The sequence below is a fragment of the Gopherus flavomarginatus genome, chromosome 1 (genome assembly GCF_025201925.1).
Source record: "Gopherus flavomarginatus isolate rGopFla2 chromosome 1, rGopFla2.mat.asm, whole genome shotgun sequence".
Classification (NCBI taxonomy): Eukaryota; Metazoa; Chordata; order Testudines; family Testudinidae; genus Gopherus; species Gopherus flavomarginatus.
The window spans coordinates 271,795,496-271,818,477 of NC_066617.1; the positions used below are offsets into that span (position 1 = coordinate 271,795,496).

Here is a 22,982-nt window from a genome sequence, read left to right on the forward strand (position 1 = left end):
TACTCAAGATAGTTAAGTCCCAGGCAGACTGTGAAGAGCTACAAAGGTATCTCACAAAACTGGGTGACTGGGCAACAAAATGGCAGATGAAATTCAATGCTGATAAATGCAAAGTAATGCACATTGGAAAACATAATCCCAACTATACACATAAAATGATGCTGTCTAAATTAGCTGTTACCACTCAAGAAAGATCTTGGGAGTCATTGTGGATGGTTCTCTGAAAACATCCACTCAATGTGCAGTGGTAGTCAAAAATGGTGAACAGAATGTTGGGAATCATTAAGGAAGGGATAGATAATAAGACAGAAAATATCATATTGCCTCTATATAAATCCAAGGTACACCCACACCTTGAATACTGCGTGCAGATGTGGTTGCCCCAACTCAAAAAAGATATATTGGAATTGGAAAAGGTTCAGAAAAGGGCAACAACAATGGTTGGGGGTATGGAAGGCTTCTGTATGAGGAGAGATTAATAAGACTGGGATTTTTCAGCTTGGAAAAGAGACAGCTACAGGGAAATATGATGGAGGGCTAAAATTTCATGACTGGTGTAAAGAAAGTAGATAAGGAAGTGTTGTTTACTACTTCTCACAACACAAGAACTAGCGGTCACCAAATGAAATTAATAGGCAGCAAGTTTAAAACAAATAAAAGGAAGTATTTCTTCACAGAACACACAGTCAACCTGTGGAACTCTTTGCCAGAGGATGTTGTGAAGGCCAAGTTCATAACAGGGTTCAAAAAAGAACTAGATAAATTCATGAAGGATGGGTCCATCAATGGCTGTTAGCCAGGACGGACAGGAATGGTGCCCCTAGCCTCTGTTTGCCAGAAGCTGGGAATGAGTAACAGGGAATGGATCACTTGATGATTACCTGTTCTGTTCATTCCCTCTGGGGCACCTGGCATTGGTCACTGTCGGATGACAGGATACTGGGCTAGATGGACCTTTGCTCTTACCCAGTAGGGCTGTTCTAATATTCTTGATGTAAAATGGTGGTGTGAAGTGAAGGGGAGTGAATGTAACTTACAAGCTGACTGAGTGGGTATCACAGCGTGACTGGCACCTGTGAATTAAAAAGGTCCAGATCCTCTGTGCCAGAACAAGAGCTCAAAGTCTGGCCAATAAAGAGAGTTGGGCAATATTTGGGGGCTAAAATGGGTCAGGGAGTCACAATGAGTTAGAGCAGAAGGGCAGGTGAGAACTGCCAGAGACCAGGGGATTGGAGGAGTCATGGAAGGAAACAGAGGGCAGGAGACCAGCAAGACAGATTTGCTCGCTGGCATCCCCAAGCCAGGCAGCCAGGGCTGGAGGGGGCTGAAGGTAGGAGAAACATCAGCAGAGGGAAATGCTGCTGCTCAAAGCCAGAGAGGTGGAGCCAAGGGCCAGAGAGGGCTGAAGACAAGGGAGCAGCACAGGAGTTTACCTACTGACATCTCCAGGGCTGGAGATCAGGACACAGAGGAACAGTGAGAGTGAGGGATGCTCCCCTGGCAAACATGCTCCCAGCAGAGAGGCTGTGGGGGTTCCTGCTGGAAAGAGTGGGGTTGCACCCCAACTGGAAGGGCTAGGGTGTGTGTCCCAGTACAAGGACAGGAAAGGACTGACAGAGTCCAGGTGTGGTCGAAGGCACCAGCATCTGGTATGTGGGGCATCAAGGGAGTTTTGAGTTTTAGTGATTGCTTGCCCTCAGGTGAGAATTGGCTACTCTGACTATATTGTTGTAATGAACCAGGCCCAAGGAGGGGTTGTTTGGAGACCAGAAAACATGAAGTTATTGGGTCACCTGGGGAGATGGGAAATTGAGGCAGGCTAGCTGCCATGCTGCAGTCTGCTGCAGAAGGGCGCTCCAGGCAGGACTGCCTTATGACAGTGGGGTTGTAGCAGCTTCAGTCAGCTTGCAGCATAAGGTCTATCTGATTGGCCAAGTTTCCGACTTAATTTTAAAAAAATCCCCTTTAAAAAAGTAACGAAAGGAGTTCTGCTGTAGTCTGGTGATTGATTTTATTGATGAAGCTCATTGGATGGAGCCAGAGTAGTCTCTAAATGAATAAATCTGCTGCCACAGAAAATGAGGGGAAATTGGACTTTTGTGTATTGATCTGACTTCAAAAGGCAGGATGGCTTAGTCTAAATCTAATGTGGTGTTTGACACATCTCCAAACAAATCCCCTTCTCATGATTTTGCAACAGCTTTACAGTACAGGCTAGTTTAGTGGTTTCTAGGCACACTACATGTTCATTCCATGGACATTCTGACAGGCAAAGAACCTGAACCAAAAGGGAACCATCCTTGGCTACTATGGAGGCTGCCAGGTAGTTAGTTACTTTTAACTTCTTCCCTATGTTAACTAAGCTGACAGGGTCAATTTACAGGTCTTTTAATAGGTTCTGTGCTAAGTGTGAAGGTTCTGAACTAATTTTTCTTTTCTGTCTCCTATTCTGACTTCTTTGATCCAAACTCGGTTTTGATTCTTTTCTCTGGAGGCTGCAATCTTTCTTCTATGTCAAAGGAGGATCGTAGGGCACCAAAGACCAAACAACATGAGTTTAAAGGCACCAGACACATATTTAGAGACAACTCTGCTTATAAGTTTACTGTTAGAGATCAACAGCTCTTTAGGAAAACAATTATACTTCCCGAGAATAAGTGACTGGTGTTTGAAAGTACATATGATGATTTTTCCAGGTATCAGAATGTGTCTGGGTGAATGAAGCAGTCAGTGGTAGGTTTATTGAGGAAAGGGTTATGATGGCCTATTAGATACACCAGTGGATTGTGAATCAGGATTCCCAAGTTCTATTTACAGCTTTGTCACTGATTTGCTATGTGAGCCTTAGAATGGCACTCATCCCTTCTGTACCACAGCACAAACAAAGCTTAAAAAAAAGGGGGGGAGGGGCAAATATCCAGGACCAGCTTCCCAAAAAGTTAGGTTTGCAAATATGTATCTAGTTGGTATATGCCACTGTAGGGTAATTGCTTCTGCAAGTGTCCTACTTGCAGGCATACTTGCATGCTCAATTACCTATTCTGTGCTCTCATCTCTATTTGCGCACATAAAACGCGATCTCATTTTGTCTCCACATCTGAAAGTTTATTGTGTTTGAAAATTTTCTCCTGATTTTGTATGTAATGCTTCTAAGGATTTTTTGATCACTAAAAATTAAAGGGCTTGCAACACTCAAACTCTGCCTAAACATTTAGAAATTCATTGAATGAAACTTAAATAAAACTCACACAAAAGTCAAAAGCAGCACAAATGGCAGCACTATATTTACATGAAAAAGCACATTGATTCTGACCCATGCCAAAGCTTAGTGGTTATAGGATCATTCCTACCTTCATACTCTGAATGTTCTTTAGCATAACATCACCAATTCTTTGGTAATCTCCTTTAATGTGAGCATTGGAGCGGCCTTCCCTGTCAGCAACAGAAATATCGAAACTTTAGTCATGCAATATAATGGCATAATCACTTGTAAAGCACCAAGAAACTCAATAACTTACTTCTTTCAAAATCCTAAAATTCTGTGTTCTTTAGCTCAAAAACCGATAAAGTAGCTTCTTAATGTACTGTTAATTCCCAGGTAGAGTACATTCTTCAGCTAAATTGGCTTGTACTAGTAACATCAGAGAGGGTATGAACCTAACAAAACTATTAGGCTTTTAAGGAAAATTGCCAACATTTTTAAAGCTATAAATAGAGAAAGTTGGGGGCAGGAGGACAAATAGGGAAGATTTGAAAATGCCATTGCAGTTCATTGGGCACTGATTATAAGGAGGAGGCAGAAGAATTTTTTTTTGTTAAAACCCAAGAATTGTCTTCCCAGCAGGGACTGCTGACATGTATGTTCTAAGAACCCTTGTACTGTTGGGAAGAGAAGCGGTCTGCAGGGTTGCCAGGCATTCAGGTTCGGTACAGAAGTGTCACGTATTCACAGGCAACATTCCTGTCAAGTCTCTCCTTTTTCATATTTAAAAATTATGCAACCACCGCCCCAATCAGGCTGGACTTCCTCTAGCAAGTGCTAATGCAAGTTGCAGTGGGCACTCAGTTTGGGATAACAGTAACTCCTGGTGACAAAGGATTATTTGTTTCTAAATGTGTATGAGAGATATGGGGAGGGGTGCAGAATTAAAGGCGCTACACATTTTGGGAGACTGAATCAAAAAGACATCACTCCAGAGACCAGTGAAGGAAATTAATGAATTTAAGATTCTAATTGTCACTGAACTGTTCAAACCATAGCGGTCTGAGCTGAGCATTTCAAAACAGACAGGAACAACCACTAGGGGGATGAGGGAAGCACAGTCTGGCAGCCTAGTAAAAAAAATGAAGAGGGAACAAAGTCTTCCTCAGTGCAGCTTCAATCATTAGCATATTCTCACTCAATGCCTCAGATTTTTAAATTTTGTTAAACAACCAAGTGTGAGTTTGGGCGGTGGTGGTGGTGTCAAATTCATCACTGGGTGAACATGTACAATTCGACTGAAGGAGCTGCACAGACAAAAAGGCAGACATTTGAGATCTAAAATAAACAGATCAAAATTAACTTGAGGAAATGGTCAGATCTCTGCTTTAAAACTAAACACATTTCTTGATTTTCATTCACCTGTAGTTATTCAGCTCATTGAAACACATCTAGATTTTTACTTTAGGAAAAATTCTATTTGCACTACAGTATGAATAAATGGAAGACAAAAATCATAAATTGTTGCATTAGAAGTAACTGCAGCATATTATCCACAACTTTATTGAAACCCCTCTTTTCGATCTTGAAATCTGATACCATACCAGCACTTAGTCATGAAGATAATACGAGCCTTATAAATACCTAAACCAGATAGCTCTATCTGCCTGGCAGAAAGAAGCTCACCTCTCAACTGCTAAATACACCTTAGTTAGTTAGTTTTAGTTTTTTTTGTAAAAGAGAAGGAATTACATTGAACCTTGCTCATATGCCCTGCTATTTATTCCTCAAGCTACTATCTTAAAAAGGCTTCCTCCTAGTACTAACAAGCTTCTCTCACTAGAAGGAAATTAAGTCTGCAAATGCAAAATTTTAAATTTCTTCGCCATTATGAAACTGTTTGATTATTTTTAAAAGTATTAAAAAAGCTATTGTTTGATTAAGCTCAAGTGCTGGATTTTGTCTGTTAAGTTATTAAACACACAGGGAATTCTCCTGCAGTAGTTGAAGCAATTGAACCAACGTGCAAATTACAAGGACACAAGGGGAAATGTAAGGTTAGAAGAGTTAAATAAAACAAACTTCTTATTGTCCTTAAGTATATTAAGGAACAAAAAGAAACCTAACAGTGATATTGGCCTATTATTAGATGGAAATGGTAGAATAATACAGATAAGGCAGAATAAATATTTCTGTTCTGTATTTGGGAAAAAGCCAGATGATGTAATCATATCATGATGATGATAGCCTTGCCATTCCAACAGTAAGTTGGAAAGATGTTGAGCTGCAGCTACTAAAGCCAGACACTTTTAAAATCAGCAGGTCCAAATAACTTGAATCCAAGAGTTTTAAAAGAGCTGTCTGAGACACTCTCTGGACAATTAATATTGATTTTCAATAAATCTTGGAATGTTGGGAAAGTTCCAGAGGAAGAAAGCTAATGGTGTACCAATATTTTAAGAGAGTTAGCAGGACAACCCAGGTAACTATAGTCCTGTCAGCCTGAAATCAACCCTGAGAAAAATACTGGAGAGGCTAATATGGAACTTAATTCATAAAGAGTTAAAGGTAATATAATTAATGCCAATCAACATGAGTTTATGGAAAATAAATCCTGTCACACTAACTTGATAACTTTTTTGGTGAGATTACAAGTTTGGCTGATAATAGTGTTGATGTAATATATTTAGATTTCTGTAAAGCATTTGGCGTGGTACCATAAGATGTACTTGAGAGCTGAGAACAGGTTTGCTTGGAGTATGCACCAAGCACATAGTGCTGAAAGTAGGGTGAGAAGCTATGGAAGGCTAGTGGATGGCACAGGCCCACAAGTGTTGAAACTGGGGCAGAAGGGATGAGAACACCCTCTGAGAAAAATGGAGCAGTTCACACCTTTCAGAGCTATTGTTTCAGGCTGTATTCATCTCCATAGGATGCTCTCATTCATCTGAGAACATATAATTGAGATAGATGGACCCCTTCATACCTCTCTGAGCCTCCTGTGTGGCAGATGGATGTGTAGAGCCTCTTCCCAATACACAAGGCCCAGATTTGTGTAGGGACTCTGCATCTTCATTCTCCTGCCTCTTCTGTCTCCAGCTGGTCCTTGCACTCCTCCACCACCTTCTCAACAACTCAAGCTTACAAGGAGCTTGGAGTGCCAAAGAGGAAAATGGAGTTGGTATGAGTGCGGGAGGCTCAGAGCAGTGTGTGCGTGTGTGTGTGTGGGGATTTGTGTGGGGGCTTGGAGCACCAGGAAGCATGGGGGTGATCAGAGCAATGGCACCAGGGAGGGAAGGTGGGAGGAGTTAGCGCAGTGTCAAAGCAGTGGAGAGGAGCACGGGGAGCTGAAGCAGTGAGGGGGAGTGTTGAAGCAGTGCAAGAATGGGATGGGAAGGAGAGGGTCAGAGCTGTGCAGTGGGGGATGCTGGTAGGGCTTCAGCTCTTTTCCCCCAAACACCTGACCATCCATGCCCCCTATGATCCCCCCCTTCAAAATGTGACCCCACTGACTCCATTCTAGTCTCTGCATCCTCTCCCCAGTTCCTCACCCTGTGACCTCCTGCCAATGTCTGTGTCTCCCAGGGGAAGAGGGAGAACCAAGCTGTTCTAGATGTGCAAGGAGGTGAGAGATGATGCCGGGGCAATGAAGGGACTAACATGCAGTCAGTGCAGCCTGTGGCTGGGGTGACCATTGCCAAGGAGCCACAGGCACTGGAGGAGGAGAGATGGGTTGTGATAGATGGGGAATGCTGAGAAAAATAATTTTTAAAAACTCAAGAAAATTAAATGCCCAAGTTGCCCAATGGTGCCTTATGCACTTCCAGAAAGATAGCTAAGCTACAAACCTCTGAAAGCCAGGAAATACAGATTTAAGGTACTGCACTGCCCCTCTCCCCTTAATTCTGCCCTAAATGAGGAATATTCTAATGTGCTGATAACATACACACTAGCACAGTACACCCTCACAAATGCAACAGAACACTTTGGGAACAGAGCACACGCACACTGTAGGACAGAGTCTGAAACCTTCTCTTTGCTAAGGCAAAACGTGTGTTTATATCAGGTATAACAAAGAGGAGCTACCTACACCTGGCCTACAATCAAACACTGAGCCTACCCCACACAGACCACAACAACCTTGCTAACCGTAACAACCCCTTCCCCTTGCTGTGAGGATTCTGTCTTAGCCACTACTTTCAGTTACTCCTCACTAGGGGTCACCAGATGCAATTAACAGGCAGCAGGTTTAAAACAAACAAAAGGAAGTATTTTTTCACAGAATGCACAGTAAACCCGTAGAACTCCTTGCCAGAGGATGTTGTGGAAGGCCAAGACTATAACAGAGTTCAAAAAAGAACTAGATATGTTCATGGAGGATAGGTCCATCAATGGCTATTAGCCAGAATGGGCAGGGATGGTGTCCCTAGCCTCTGTTTGCCAGAAGCTGGGAATGGGCAACAGGGGATGGATCACTTGAGGATGACCTGTTCTGTTCACTCCCTCTGAAGCATCTGGCATTGGCCACCATTAGAAGACAGGATACTGGGCTAGATGGACCTTTGGTTTCAGTATGGCTGTTCTTATGTTCTCACTGAGCCCTGGAGACTACCGTCGGGAATGCTGATAGTACACATAACACAAGCATACCCCGTGCCTTATACCGACAAAACCTACAGAATTCAGTACTGAAATGAGGCATACTTGATCTTTTGAAGTACACGTGTACCTCTCTTCATATCCCAATCACCTGCTCCAACTACTCCTTCCCCCACTCAGTACAGTAACACCTAGCACAGGCAGTCAGAGTGCAGGCAAACATATGCTGCAGTTAAAATCTATGGAATGCAACACAACAGAAACAATGGCACATTCTCTTAGTCATTCTTTATGTCTTCATACCCCTTACTGAACCATTCCAGTTGCTATTGCCAGATCCATGGGCAAGTTACAGTTGCATTGCGGGAGTGGCACATCCCTTAACTTTGTATTTCCTGGTTTTCCAAGGTTTGAACACAGCTGCACTTGACATTCCAGAAAGGCATGTGGCACCATCAGGGAACCTTCACTCTGGGATATCCAAGTTTGGGGGCATCTAATTACCTTAGATTTTAGTAATTTGAGATGCAAAGGCCAGATCTGCCAGCTTTCTACTCTACACTTTTACTAATTCTCAGCACAGCAGAGAACCCGTTTGGCCCCTAGTGCAAGTTAAAGCAATCTTATCTAAGTCATGGTCCCTGGAACAGTTCCATTCAGCCATCCCAGAATATCAGGGCACAGTATAGCCAGGCTACATTCCCTTCTGCTCCGATACACTCTCAGCAATGCCACTGTGCCAGGGGAGGAGAGCCGTGGGAGCAGGTGGTGTAGCATTGATCAGAGATTCCCTTATCCAAGTGAAATCCCCAGTCACTGTTACAGCATCTGTCTGTCCATGCAGGGCCATGGAGGAAGGATAGAGCAGAGGTTGAGGATCTGGCGCATCCTGTTTAATGTGGGGAGCTGACTGAACAGGTGACATGGTACAGTGGGACTGGAATATTTTTGCTTGTGTTTTTCTCTGAAGCAACCTAGTGGATTTCCTTAAGGATGCTGCTTTTCCCTTACTTTAAATACAACATTGCACTCAGACAACTTAATAGAACAATGGGTTTGGAAAAAGTATTAATAACCTAGCCTCCAAATGGCATTTGTTTGTTTATTTTAAAAGGGCCATGATTCCCATTCCTTCAGTAACACCCGCACGAAGGTAAAGAGGCTCCAAGAAACCTCCCAAGGCGAGCCCTGTAGTGCTTCCAGTAAACACTGTCTCAGAGAGGAAAGTCTGAGCCTTCAAACCTCAAGGATCACGAAGACCCACGGAGAAAGGAAGCTCCAACTCAGCAGCACCCTGGGCTTGCCAGGAATTAAAGATTTATTTTAAATTAAATATTATGTCTTGTGATGAAACCTCTAGAAATATGTCCAACAAAAACTGGCATCCTTAGCAAGGCTTCTCCCTTCCTACTGGCACGATGGCTCTCTATGGAGGATTCCTTGCCTCCTCCTCCACCAAGGGGGAGACAGATCTTGTGGAGGATGCAGCACTGCCACTAGCATAAGGAAGGAAAAGGGGAAGGCAATGGCCCTGGAAGCCAGCTCCTTACTGGCTCTGGTCACAACTTCAAAGCTGCTATGGAATCAGGAAGTTTACTGATCCTTTGAGCACCTGAGTGCCTGACTAGCTCTCCCTGCTCCTTCCAAAACATTCACTTACAGCTGCCTGTGCTACCTGCTCCCTTTCCCTGCCAATTCCTTTCCACAGTCCCCCAGGATGTGGTGCTCCCTCCATCCCCCATGCCAGATCAGATGAGCAACAGGGAAGTTTCCCTGGAGACTCCAGGGTTTGGAGTCCTCCCAAGACCTCTACAAAGAGTGAAAGATTAAGCACAGATCCACCAATCTGTGGATACAAGCAGCAATGAGCAGATGCCTCAGAGCTCAACAGACCTGAAATCCACCCACACAGTGCACAATGGGGTCCTGGTCCATGACTGGGGCTTCAAGGCATGCCAGTAATATATAGAAAAACAAAAAATGAAACATCTCAAGTAATGTTTCCTGTGTTTGTCTAGTCTCAGGGAAATGAGTTTTGGGTGCTGCTCCACTCTGGAGCAAAATCTGATGGAAACAGCTGGCAGGTCAACAGGATAAACAAATTGAACTGGAGGGAAACGCACTCAGGAGGAAGCGTGTACGAAGTGAAAGATTTCTCCACGGTAAACGTTTCTCCCCTCCACCCAAAGAAACAATATAGAGAGGATAAAATAACCCCCATGCTGTCTTATTTCTTTCACAGCACAAGACACAGAAGCAGACCATAGAGTCCTCCCCGTGCTGTGCTCTGAATGATATCTCATAGTTTGCTGAGGGGAAAAGAGGCTCATTTGTTGTGTGTCAGTGGCAAAACTGTTCTGTTTGCTCTTTGTTTTCATGGGTGACTGTTTGAACATGGAATCGATCTGCCAATGACAGGATATAGAGTTCTCAACTCAGGGCCTGGGTATTAAGATTTACATCAGGAGGTGAATTCTGACTCTTAATTCTATAAAATAGGCAGTGGCTAGTACCCCATACTCACAAGGTGCTGCAAGGCAAACAGTGTATTACGGGCAGGAAGGAGGCATGTAATAAAAGGTGATATATTTATTGGAGATATAACACTATAAAGTAGACAAAACTCCCACCTCACTCCAAACCGTCGGAGGGATTCTCTCATCTACTGCAGCCCTTGTATAACTGTTGTAGTAGCAAAAAAAGAGCTCAAAGAACCCTGCAGCTGGCCAGGGGAGAATTCAAAAAATTATTAATTGTGTGGTTAACATTATATTATTCTAGCTAATGACCATGTGATCTCCTTTACTCATTCTGCACCCCGTCCTCATCCCTTTGTTTTGTCTGTCTTTGTCTCTTAGGTTTTCAGCTTGGGGTATTTTCTGTGCATCTGTAGAGCACCCAGCATGTTCTAGGCACTAGCAGAAAATAATAGAAATAACCTGGTGCCATGATTACTATAATTATGGCATAATCTGTAAGGGTGTTCATGACACCCGTAAAGAGTGACTAGCACAGGGTCTGTCTTTTCACCCTTTGAACATTTTGGCTCCATTCAATTAGGCTGAGATTTGCAAAGATGCCTGGAGGATTTGGATGCCATTCAATTATCATAGGGAGCTGGGCATTCAAATCCTGCAAGTAGCTTTGAACATCTCAGCCTTAAAGACCAGACGTTCAGTGAAGAACCTGGACAAGGAATCTGAATTTCCAGAAACAACATCCAAACATTCAGCCCTTCAGTGACTTACTTAAGGTACACTCACTCTGGAGAATGACATACGTGAACAGCATGTGCAGAAATGAAGTCTCCAAATGGAGCAAGATCAACCTCTCATCTCGCCAGATACAACGAGAGAAGACCATGTATATCCAGACAGATTCTACAGGTTCTTGCTGTTCAATTATTATCTGCAGCAGCTTGATGGTCTCAAGAAACGTCACCAGCAGGAACGTAAGGAAGGCAATTTGTGTAGCATTCTTCTATTTCTTTCATATCAGAAAATATTCTTAAATTTCATTCTGAACAACACTGAGTACTGTGTCATTGTGAAGATTTTAAGACTGGAGGAGGAGATTGCTTATTACTACTGATAAGGAATTCAATTTTTAACACTACATTATACGATGCTAAAAACAACTAGTTTGCTCTATATACAGAGACTCTGCAAGCAGCTATTTTGGGTCTTTGAACAGAGCTCCTCTCTTTTTCCTCAGCTCACACCACTCCAGAGCCAGTGGAAGGAAATCTGTAGCAAGAACATACTGTCTCAAACTGCAAGGGAATACTCTTATAGGAAATGGAAATTTGATGGTGAAAATAAATCAGGAATAGTATTAACACATGTTCCCTAAAGGTCAACATAAAATTCAGTCACAGCTCTGGGAGAAACAGTTAGCATTGTGTTAGTGACCCTGTCTGCAATAAAGTGACCCAAGACTGACCTATAAAATGTTATGGGCTTGGGGATAATACCTCCGCCTGGTCTAGTTAGCTTCCCAGAAAACCATAAATGAAGACTAGCAAGACCTGCCTCTACATAAGCTCTCAGATGATTCCTTACTGAAGTGTCATATTTCATAAGGGTTCCCAGTCAAATCTATGCCTTCTAAATAGAACAGAAAAAACCTGGCAGACTAAAAACATGAGATTAGATAAAAACAAAACAATTTGGAAACACTGATGACAAAGAGCCTGCTCATGCTACTAGATCAAAGGCTGTCTCATGACCCCTCTCGCCAACCCCTCTCTTGCAGTTATTCTCCCAAAGCAAGAGAGATTACACAGTACATCTTTCAGAGGACAACAATGCCACCAGTAAATCAGCCAGACACACCCCACCAACAACTACCATGGTGTAAGTGGTGCAAGCCAAGCCCTAGTGAGAAACCTGAACCAGATTGAATATGCAGCTGGTCCATTCAATACAAATAAGATATTAGAGTGTATAAAAGAACAAGTAAAAAGTAGAAAGTAAAACTGAAAATATTACCATGCTATTACAGTGACCTGGCTCAGCTAATTTTGAGGCAAGGCAGAGGCAAACCAAGACAAAACGGAAAATTTTAAATGTTTAGAACTTTATAAGGGAAAGTCCAAAAATAGTACCAGGAGCATAAATAATATAGAACCTTACCAAGTACTTACTTTTATAATAATAAACTATAGGTTACCAACACATGAACCTTTGCGAATTCGTACATGCCACTCTTCCTCACACCGTGCAGTTAAAACAAAAAGCATTGTTATTAACAAGAACAAAAGAGATTACTCAAACATACTGTGTCACCTGAGAGAAAAATCAACTTTTCCTCTCCTTGGCTATAAGTGCAGTTCCATTCTTGCTGTCCCGTTCTTTGATCCTCTCTGGTTTAAAGTGCTTCTTGTATTCAATGGTCCTGTGGCTGTGCCTCTTTTCACCCGAGTTTATCTGCAAGTTGGGTTTCTTTACTTAATGAGCCCTCACTTGTCCATTAGGCACCTTTGAACTGTATTCCCTCAACAGATGTTCAGACAGCCATTCTCTCTGGTCATTTACTTTAGGTTCTTTGTGGGTGGGCTTCACGTTTACTATTTTCAGGATCTGTTTTCATCTAACAGAGCTGTTTGATCAATACCCTTTTTCACCAATTATATTTCCTTTCAGATTTTTTCCTTGGTACTCTCTCTCCAGTATGTCTGTGGATTTTATTCCCTCTACTAATATTAACTGCTTGCATACCCACAGCTGGGTTTTTTTCTGCTTCTCCTGACCTGAAACCTCTCTTATTTTCCTTCTTTCCCCTTTGCATTTCCCAGTGTCCTACTTTTAGTCTCCTGTTCTTCTAATGTATTCCCTCACATCCAGGTCATCTGCTAGCCCCGCATCCTTCCCTCCGTCTCTCACAGCTTTTTCCAACTGTCCCCTTCGGACAGCTTCCAAGCCTCCGCCCCAGCTCGAACCACCCTCTCCAGAGCTCGCTCTCTCTATGCTGCAGCAGGGGCTAGGCCCAGGCCCAGGCCCAGGGTTACTACACTATTATCTAATATAACCTAATGGATGAGAGGGCTTGAGCCTCCATTCTGTGCGAGTGGGGATGTGGGTGTAACAGGACAGCAGTTGTAACTCTCTGATCCTGAGCCACTCAGTTCTCCAGCACAGGCTAACTTAAAATAAAATAAAAATAAAAATCCTGTATAGGATTGGACATGGCAGAGCCTCCTCATCTTCCCAGCAACTCTTTTGCTCTTATGATGTTGGGGGATGCACCAGCAACTGTACTGCTTCTGCCAGCTTTATACCAGCATTTTCTATCTCTGGCTGCTCCAAGGCCACAGGGCCTTTTGTGATAATTGAATTAAGCTATATCTACACAAGTCACTCTTAGGCCGAGGTAAGATTGCCCACACAACGGGGCGGTACCGTTGTCACTAGACCCATTTTGGAACAGACTTAGTTAAATCAGTACAATTTCTGTATATAGACAAGCCTATAGCAAAACCATTTTAAGCAAGGGTTAATGTAAAGGTTTCTTTACCCTCTAAGGGTTTAATAAGACTGATTTTTAAATCAATTTAGTCAAACCAGTGTAATTATTTAAGATAGACAAAGAGTGACATTTTCAAAAGTGCCTACCTGCCTTAGTAGCATATGTCTTATTTTCAAAAGTGATTTAGGTACTTTGGAACCAAGTCTCTTTGAAAGTCACTGGGGCTTTGAGTTAGTTATTTAGGGCGAGATCCACAAAGAGATTTAGGGGCAAAACTCTTCTTTAGGCACCTAAATCCAAAATTTAGATCCTCAAAACTCACCTATACACAATGGACCATCTTCCTCACAAGAGAGCTTGAAAGAGCCCCCCAGCCCAATCTCCCAGAGCCCAGTGGTTCAGGCACTCGTCTACAGCGAGGGAGTCACAAATTCCAGTCCCAGCTCCACAAAGAGGGGAGCTGATCCCAAGTGATCCAGATGCTGGGTGAGTGCTCTCACTAGCTACTGGGTCAGAGGCTATTGGGGGGCATTGCCATCATTTCTTCTGAGCAAGGATTTAGGGGGTCTTGACTCCAGGAGCCAGGTTCACAGCTGAGAATCTCAAGTGGAGATAGGCACCTCCCTCTGGCCAGCCTTAGGCACCCACATTCCTTTTAGGATCTTAGACCTCCACCTTCTCCTCAGCATTTTCTACTGGCTAGCCTGGGCAGCTTCCTACTCAGCTTGCTGGCTTTTGTGGATCCCATTATTAGGCACTTAACTCTCCCCATGCATTGTATGGGGAGCCTGGGAATCTAACTCAGGGTTGTGGGTTCCACTAGGCAGCAGGGTGGCTAAACATAGGTGTTGCAACACAGTTTTAGTCCCCTTTGTGTACAAAGCCCATAGAAACCTAAGTCCCAGAGACTTTTGATGAGACTTATGCTCCAGAGTTCCTAAACCATTTTTGAAAATGGGACTTATGTGCTTTTGAAAATTTTACCTGTAGCCTGGTGTGATGCTGTATTTGCCACAGCAAAGAGAACTGCAATCTGCATTACAACATACTGTCTCTGTTTCAGGCATTGCAGAAAAGCCATCTCCATTTCAGCAGCACTGATGGATAATGTGAAGATTAGGAAGACTTGTGCATGCTCTATTTTTTGAGAGGAGACATACTGTAACTTGGGAGCTTTCATCCATCACATACAAACAGGAGAAGAGCCAGTTGAATTTAGTTAGTATTCTCATATTTGAAAGTAAGATTGGTTTTCCTTTGCAGTTTATGTAAAATATTAAATTGGTTATTCATTCTGGTCACAGTACACCTTCTCAGGCAAGAGATTGGGATATTTAGCTCATCTTCTCATGTCTCTATCAGTGTTTTGCATAATAGGTTTCCAAATTAGCTTTCATAAGTTCTGACAGTGCAGGGTTGATACAAATCCATAAATATGCACCTTTCCCTTGTTAGCTTACAGACTTGTATAAAATGTAGATGATGACTGCAGAGGACAATAAGAACATAATGGGAATACTGGGTCAATCTTATTAGTGGTCCATCTAGCCCAGTATCCCCTCTTCCAACAGTGGCCGGTGCCAGATGCTTCAGAGGAAGTGAACAGAACAGGGCAATTTATTGAGTGGTGCATTTTCTCTCATACAGTCCATTTCCAGCAGTCAGAGGTTTAGGGATGTGGTCCCTGTCGAGTATGAGTATGGATATGGGATACCCAGAACATGGGGTTGTAACCCTGACCATCTTGGCTATTAGCCACTGATGGACCTATCCTCCATGAAATTATCTAATTCTTTTTTTAATCCAGTTGTACTTTTAGCTTTCACAACATCCTTTGGCAACAAGTTCCACTGGTCGACTGTGCATTCTGCTAGGATACTGGTAGCTGAATGAGCAGAGTAATTATTTCTGCATTTAGGGTTTAATGCCACACAAATACTTCACAGACATCCTAAATCTTGTAGCCTTCCGGACTTGACACACATACTAGAGAGAAATAGCTTTAGATACTTTTAATAAAAACAGGAAGACTAATTTTTTCACAGAGAAATTAGTAATTTGGCTTCCAGTTCTAACGCACCTTTAGAGTCTGCAGTTTGTTCTCTCAGTACTACCAGATGTGGCCCAGAAATGTATTCCCAGTAGTTTAGCAAAAACCTCTCAGATTTCAGCATCCGGAGGGAGGGTTTACGTGAGGCATTGAGAAGGAAATAGAAGCTGACAGTAGCTGAAAAATTTACTAGAGATCCACTAGCTAGCCTGAGCACTAAACTTACTAGAGCTGGAGGATTGCCGTAACAGAGTCAGTATCACACTTCCTGGATCTCAGCAGGGTTTAGATGGCCCTTCCTCAGTCTAAGCGGGGAGGGATAGCTCGGTGGTTTGAGCATTGGTCTGCTAAACCCAGGGTTGTGAGTTCAATCCTTGAGGGGGCCATTTAGGGAACTGGGGTAAAAATCTGTCTGGGGATTGGTCCTGCTTTGAGTAGGGGGTTGGACTAGACGACCTCTTGAGGTCCCTTCCAACCTTGATATTCTATGATTCTAAGGTAAATTGAATACTTTGTTAGACCTTAAAAACCGGGGATTGCTCCACTGACCTAGGATCTATAGGGTACATTAAAGACCCTACATGGAATTTAAAGATATAAGCAAATCCTTCCCCAAACAACTCCAAGAGAAACTCTATAACCTCATCCCCCAGGAACCTTCTACCTGCTTCCCAAGATACACAAACAAGGGAACCCAGGCAGACCCATGATAGCTGGCCTCAGCGCTCTTACAGAAGGAATATTGGGACTCCTAGAAACCCTCCTCAAACCTCTCACCGCACAAAGGATCAGCTTCCTGCAGGACACAAGGGCCTACCTCCACAAACTCCGCAACATTAACAGCCTCCCTCAGAACACCATTCCTGCTGCCATAGATGTCACCTCCCTGTACACAAACATCCCTCACAATCACGGCATCACAGCCCACCTCAAATATCCACAAGACAATAGACAACATTAAATATTCCATCCCAAACACAGGGCCAAAATCACTCATTTCATCCTCACCCATAACAATTTTACATACAACACCACACACTTTGTCCAAACCATCCAAACCAAGATGGTTTCCAGTATGCCACCCTCTTCTTGGGCCACCTTGAGGAAGAAATTCTGAAAAAATGCACCACAAAACCAATGACATACCTGAGATACATCGATAATATTTTCATCCTCTGGACTGACGACCTAACTCCCTCACAGATTTCCACCACAACTTCAGCTACCACCATCTACCTATTAAACTCTCTCTAGAACACTTCCACACTAGCATCAACTTCCTGGATACCATGATCAGCTTCAATGATGGAACCCTACAGACAACTATATACAAGAAACCCACGGATCACCACACTTACCTTCACAGATCCAGAAACCACCTCAAATACCCAAAGAAATTGGTTATCTACACCCAGGCACTCAGATACCACAGAATAGACTCTGAGGAGTAAGTCCAGGGATATACACCTTAGGACACTTAAAGCCGCCTTCACCAGCAAGGACACTCCACCAGAGAAGTATATCACATCACGGAACAGACCACCCAAATATCTCGAGAGAACCTGCTTTAATACAGAAATAAAACCCTCTCCGACTATACACATCTAGTTGTCACCTGCTACCCGGCTCTGAAACCCGTATGTGATATCATTAAACAACTACAAACCCATACTCGACAGGGACCACATCCTGAAAGCAATCATTCCTGAACTCCTAATTCTGGCCTTCAAACAACCCCTCAACCTCACCAAGCTCATCATCAGAAGCAAGCTCTCCACAGACTGGGATCCACCAATTCAAAGCAGCACTAGACTTATGTACATGTCTCCACTGCTACAATGATCAATTCCCCCCCACCCAACACATCTTTCAACATCCATGGGTCCTAAACAGTACTATCACAACTTGTGGTGTACCTTATCCAGTGCACTAAATGTCCCAACAACTATTATGTGGGTGAAACCAGACAATCACTATGCACTTGAATGAACTCACACAGGAAAGTGATAAAAGACTACTCTGTTAACTACTTATGTTAAACAATCTGTTTTCCCCTATATTTAGCTGTGACACATTTACCAGACATGAAGAAAAGCTATATGTAAGCTCAAAAGCTTATCTCTCTCAGCAACTGAATTTTGTCCAATAAAACATTATCTCACCCACTTTGTCTCGCCAATATCCTGGGACCAACACAGCTATAACAACCCAGTATATTTTTAAAAGATTCATAGTTAAGGTCTCTTTGAGCCAAACTATAATAGTTTTGGGGATCTCTCTCTGTAAATCAAAAACCCAGACAGATATATCAACCATTTCAATTGATGATTTACAATCACTATGGCAATGCATCAGCTTGTCTGGTCTATGTCCAGAAAAGACTGGACATAGAGCTTCCAAAACACAAGAACATTTCCAGACAAACAAAAAATATATTTAAGTAGAAGAAGAGCTAATTACATTTATCTCTCAGTTTCAAAAACCCAAGATCCTACACTCTGAGGGGGAATAGTTACTCACTGTGGGAGATTTCTCTTCCCCAGAGAGTACATGTAACAGCTGAGTAGCTAGCACTGTTTCAAAGCAATAAAAAGAGAACAGCATTGAAAAAACGAACCTCTGGTCCTCACATAAAATTCACACAGAGAAGTCTGTATCAACTAGCTGTGCTTTACAATGATGTAATTCCAACACCATCTCCTGCTTCTTTTGCTCCTCCAGCCCAATGTAGGTCCTCTCACCAGACTAGTATTCAGACGACAATGGAGAACAAAACTGTCAACATTCTTTCATTCGTTCCCCATCACACCGGTGAGCCATGAGAAACAAAAATATAAAAATCTCATATTGAGCCCACAAAGAGCTCTAGAAACTCTGTATAGTGCAGATCTTTTTATTCAAAGACCCTCTTTTCATGTGACAAAGCCCCTAAAGAATGAAGCTTTTTCATGTCTCATACCTCAGTGAAACTGTTCCACTATTGCCACACATTATTAGAGATAGAGAAATTAAAGAAGTTGACATAGGTCTGGTCTACAGTGGGAAATTAGTTTGGTATAACTACATCAGTCAGGGGTGTGAAAAATCCACAGTGATGCAGTTAAACCGACCTGCCTTCTGGTCTAGACAGAGCTAGGTAGATGGGAGAATTCACCTGTTGACCTATCTACTGTCTCTCGGGGAGGTAGATTACCTACACTGGCGGGAGAACCATTGTTGTTGGCATAAGTAGTATCTTCACTGAAGCAATACAGCAGTGCCGCTGCAGCGTTTTAAGTGTAGATAAGTCCATAGAAGAGAAACAACAGCAACTCTGTCTCAATTCCGGAGTTAGGTGTGTACGTGGGAGTAAAAAGACAAGGCTACATTCAGGTGAGGAAAATTTTGCTGAGCTTCAAACTGTCCTCAGAAGAAAATATAGTACTCGTAGTCTGACAAAACTCTTAGCACCTGCAGGAGTGACTGCAGGATGAGTAACTAAGGCCAACATTTTCAAAAGTGCCCTTTGATTTTAGGTGCCTCCGTTTTTGGATATGAAGCATCTTACAGCAAGTAAACAAACCCTTCTTCCCTTGGTATTGTGGAGGGATGTGTTCTATCACTCCCTGCTGCAGTAAGGAGTTTACCACTTGTTTGAGAATACTCTCATGAGAGTGGTCCCCAAAGGAGGATGGGGAGGTTTTTTTTTGGAGGAGATAAGGATGCAAACTCTATCCTATAGCCAGAGTGGATGACATTCAGCACCCACCTGTCTGTTGTTATTGCCCTCCAACTGCTGAAAGAGAGAGGTGTGTGGGAGTTGGGAGGTATTGAGCTTAGTGTTTCAGTTCTCGAGCTCCCATCAAAAATAATGTCAAGCTGGCGGCTGAGGTTGGGATGCAGAGCCTGTTGCAGAGTGTATAGGGAAGCGGGACTTTTGAACCTTCTGTCTCTTACATGGTGGTTCATAGGGCCTCTGATGGAAAAACTGCTGAGCCATGGGCCTAGATCTGACTGGTGGGCAGTGAAACTTCCTCTTACGGGCAGGTGTGTATATGTCCAGGGAGCAGAGGGTAGTCCTGGAGTCCTCCAGGGCATACAGAGATTCATCCATCTTCTGGTTGAAGAGGTGTGATTCATTGATGGCGTGCTCAATGGTATTCTGGATCTCCCTAGGGAACCCTGACTCATGGAGCCATGACTCCCTGCACAGGATGATGGCGGTAGCCAGAGCTCTAGAGGAGGTATCAGTGGTATTGACTGCAGATTGGAGAATAGTTCTGGCTATCAGTTTGCCTTTGTCTATCAGAGCTTGAAAACAAGCTCTGTCCTGCTGCAGAAAGGCTATCAATAAACTCTGCAAACTTGGCATAGTTCAGTAAATTGTATTTTATCTGTTAGCACCTGGTAATTGGCTATCCTGAACTGGAGTCTGGATGATGAGAAGACCTTTCTTCCCAACAGATCCAGGTATTTGCCTTCCATCAGCTGAAGCAGACCAGGAATGTCACTGTCCAGCCCTTTCAGAAGTAGCATGGACCACCAGTGAGTTGGGAGCAGGGTGAGAACACTGAAATTCCTCTCCTTTGGCCAGCATGTAATAGAGCTTCTCTGTCCTTTGGCAGGAAGGAGCACAGACGGCAGAGGTGTGCCAGACTATCCTAGTTGGCTCCAGTATGGCTTCATTAATGTGGAAAGCTATTCTGTTGGGTCCAGATGCATGAAGGATGTCTAAACGTTTGTGCTAGGAGTTCTGGATCTCCTCGAAAAAGGAATCTGAAGCTATCCAGCAATGTTGTGAAGAAGTTCCTGGAACTGCCTAAAGTAATCAGGAGGAAAGGGGGAGGGTTAAGGAGGGGAGGGGAAGATGGGCCTGGAGGAGACATAGGAGTCACCGCTTCATCTGGGGAAAACAATGGCAGTCTTGCTGGTTCCAGCAGAACCACTGGATCCGGAGAGTAATGTTCCTCCTCCTCTGGCAGATCCAGAGGCAGATCTGAGCATCCCCTTAGAAAGGAGACAAGTGGTGACTCCCTGGCATATCAGATCAACTTTTCAGGAGAGTACAGGTCCCAAGATCCCCAATACAGCCAGTAGGAAGGATCAATAGGTGGACGTGGGAGCCCTCACAGCATGTAGGGTGACCAGATGTCCCTATTTTATAGGAACAGTCCCGATAATTGAGGCTTTTTTTCATATGGGCTCATATTACCATACCCCCTACCCCTGTCCCGATTTTTCATACTTGTTATCTGGTCACCCTATCAGCATGGGGTACCAGTGCCTTCAAGACAGATGATGCGGAGGTTGAGCCCAAACAGGTGCAGGTCTCCTGGGTGGTGGCGGACACGTAGGGTAGGGGAAGAAAGGTTCATCAAATGGTTCAGACTCTCTCAATGGAGAGAAGCCTGATTCTTGTTCCAGTAGAAGTAACATCGGTGCTATTAGAGGGGAGATGGATTCTAAGTATGGGATGGGTGATAAACTCCTTCCAGTGGTCGAGAGGTCCGATCGAAGAGGGGATTCCAGATCCAGCTGTGGCCCCCTTACCGCTGTCTATGCTGTGCCCACCTTGCCCTCCCCTACCTGGAGCTGCAGCCCTGCTCCTGGCTCTTGGGATGGCGGGGGAAGGGAAGGAGCGCAGACGGGTAAGGGAGGGGCACGACTCTCAAAAGTTAGGGAACTGCTGTCCTAGATTTATACATTTATTTTAGCCATATTAAAACACATATTGTTTGCCTGTGCCCTGCTTACAAAGCAATCCAGATTGCTCTGTATCAGTGTTAGGTTCACTTCATTATTTACCACTCTCTCATTTTGTGTGTCACCTTACCACTTTATTACTGGTGATTTTATGTTCTCTTCCAGGTCACTGATAAAAATGTTAAACAGCATAGAGCCAAGAACTGATCCCTGCAGGACCTCACTAGAAACATACCCACTCAACGAGGATTCTGTTTACAATTATATTTTGAGGCCTATCAGTTAGCCAGTTTTTAATCCATTTAATGTATCTGATATTAATTTTATACCTTTCTAGTTTTTTAATCAAAATGTGTGCTGCATCAAATCAAATACCTTATAGCGTTGATGTAATATACTTCCTTTAATTCTTTATTAACTGAGTCCCACATCAGCTGCTCCATTACCTTGCCGAGAATCAGTCAGACCGACAGGCCTATAATTCTCACATCATCCTGTTTATCCTTTTTTTTTAATATTGGCACAGCATTAGCCTTCTTCCAGTCCTCTGGAACTTCCCTGGTGTTCCAAGATTTATAGAAAATCAACATCAATTGTCCAGAGAGCACCTAAGCCAACTCTTTTAAAACTCTTGTATGCAAGTTCTCTGGACCTGCATTTGTAAAAGTGTATACATTTAGTAGCTGCTCTTTGACATCCTCCAGAGTTACTATAGGAATGGAAAAGTATTATCACATGATAGGAAACTTTACTAGTTTGTATTACCTCGTTTCAATATGGCTGTATTATACACTCTATCTATTGAATTAACACAAAGCAGATTTTCTTTATACATTCTATTAACAGCCAACATTTTTGATCCACCCAAATGAATCATGACAGTCAACCCACATGGAGCAAAAATTTATCAAACTGGAATGTGGAAATACTTAACTGTGAGATGTAATAGTAATAAATAATGAATAACATTCTTACCACAGAGCAAGTCTCTGCTCAATTTCCTTCAGAAAAGTGGTGTGAAATTTGTGCAAAGGTTCAAAGTTGGAGAAGAGGAAATTCTTCAGTGTTTCTGGCATATAGTCATCTTTACTCACTGTGCTCTGAAACCACTGGAAGGAAAGAACAAAGTGATAAAGGGGAAGGCTAGGGGCAGGGCCTGTCATTTACTCTATCTTTGTGCAGTTACCTACAACCCCTGGCTGGCCTCTAGACTACAGTATGGCTCAGATCGAGGACAACATTTAAGAAACTACTTAAATCCCATTGAAGCTGATGAGACTTAAGCCCATGCTTCTGAACTGGGCCCTATAAATGTAACAACAACAGTAGTGAAAGGGGTTATTTACTTACTTACAGTTAATCCACCAATTCAAGGTATATATAGAATACATTTACTGCAGTGATACTGTATCCTGAGGTCACAGTTCTATTTCCTTTCTATATTTGTCATGAAATGTGATGTCCCAAGATAAATACAGAAGA

The 22,982-nt window shown here is 43.1% G+C and overlaps 1 protein-coding gene across 4 annotated transcripts in view; it reads right to left on the reverse strand.

The window, feature by feature from the left end:
- The window catches only part of FARP1 (FERM, ARH/RhoGEF and pleckstrin domain protein 1), a 356,237-nt gene that overhangs the window by 45,218 nt on the left and 288,037 nt on the right, over nucleotides 1-22,982 (reverse strand). For all 4 annotated transcript variants that reach the window (XM_050947809.1, XM_050947801.1, XM_050947782.1 and 1 more), the window contains exons 16-17: nucleotides 22,476-22,609; nucleotides 3,351-3,432 (exon numbers count right to left, since the gene is read on the reverse strand). In XM_050947809.1, coding sequence (XP_050803766.1) covers nucleotides 3,351-3,432; nucleotides 22,476-22,609 — 216 coding nt within the window. The remainder of the gene's footprint in view (nucleotides 1-3,350; nucleotides 3,433-22,475; nucleotides 22,610-22,982) is intronic.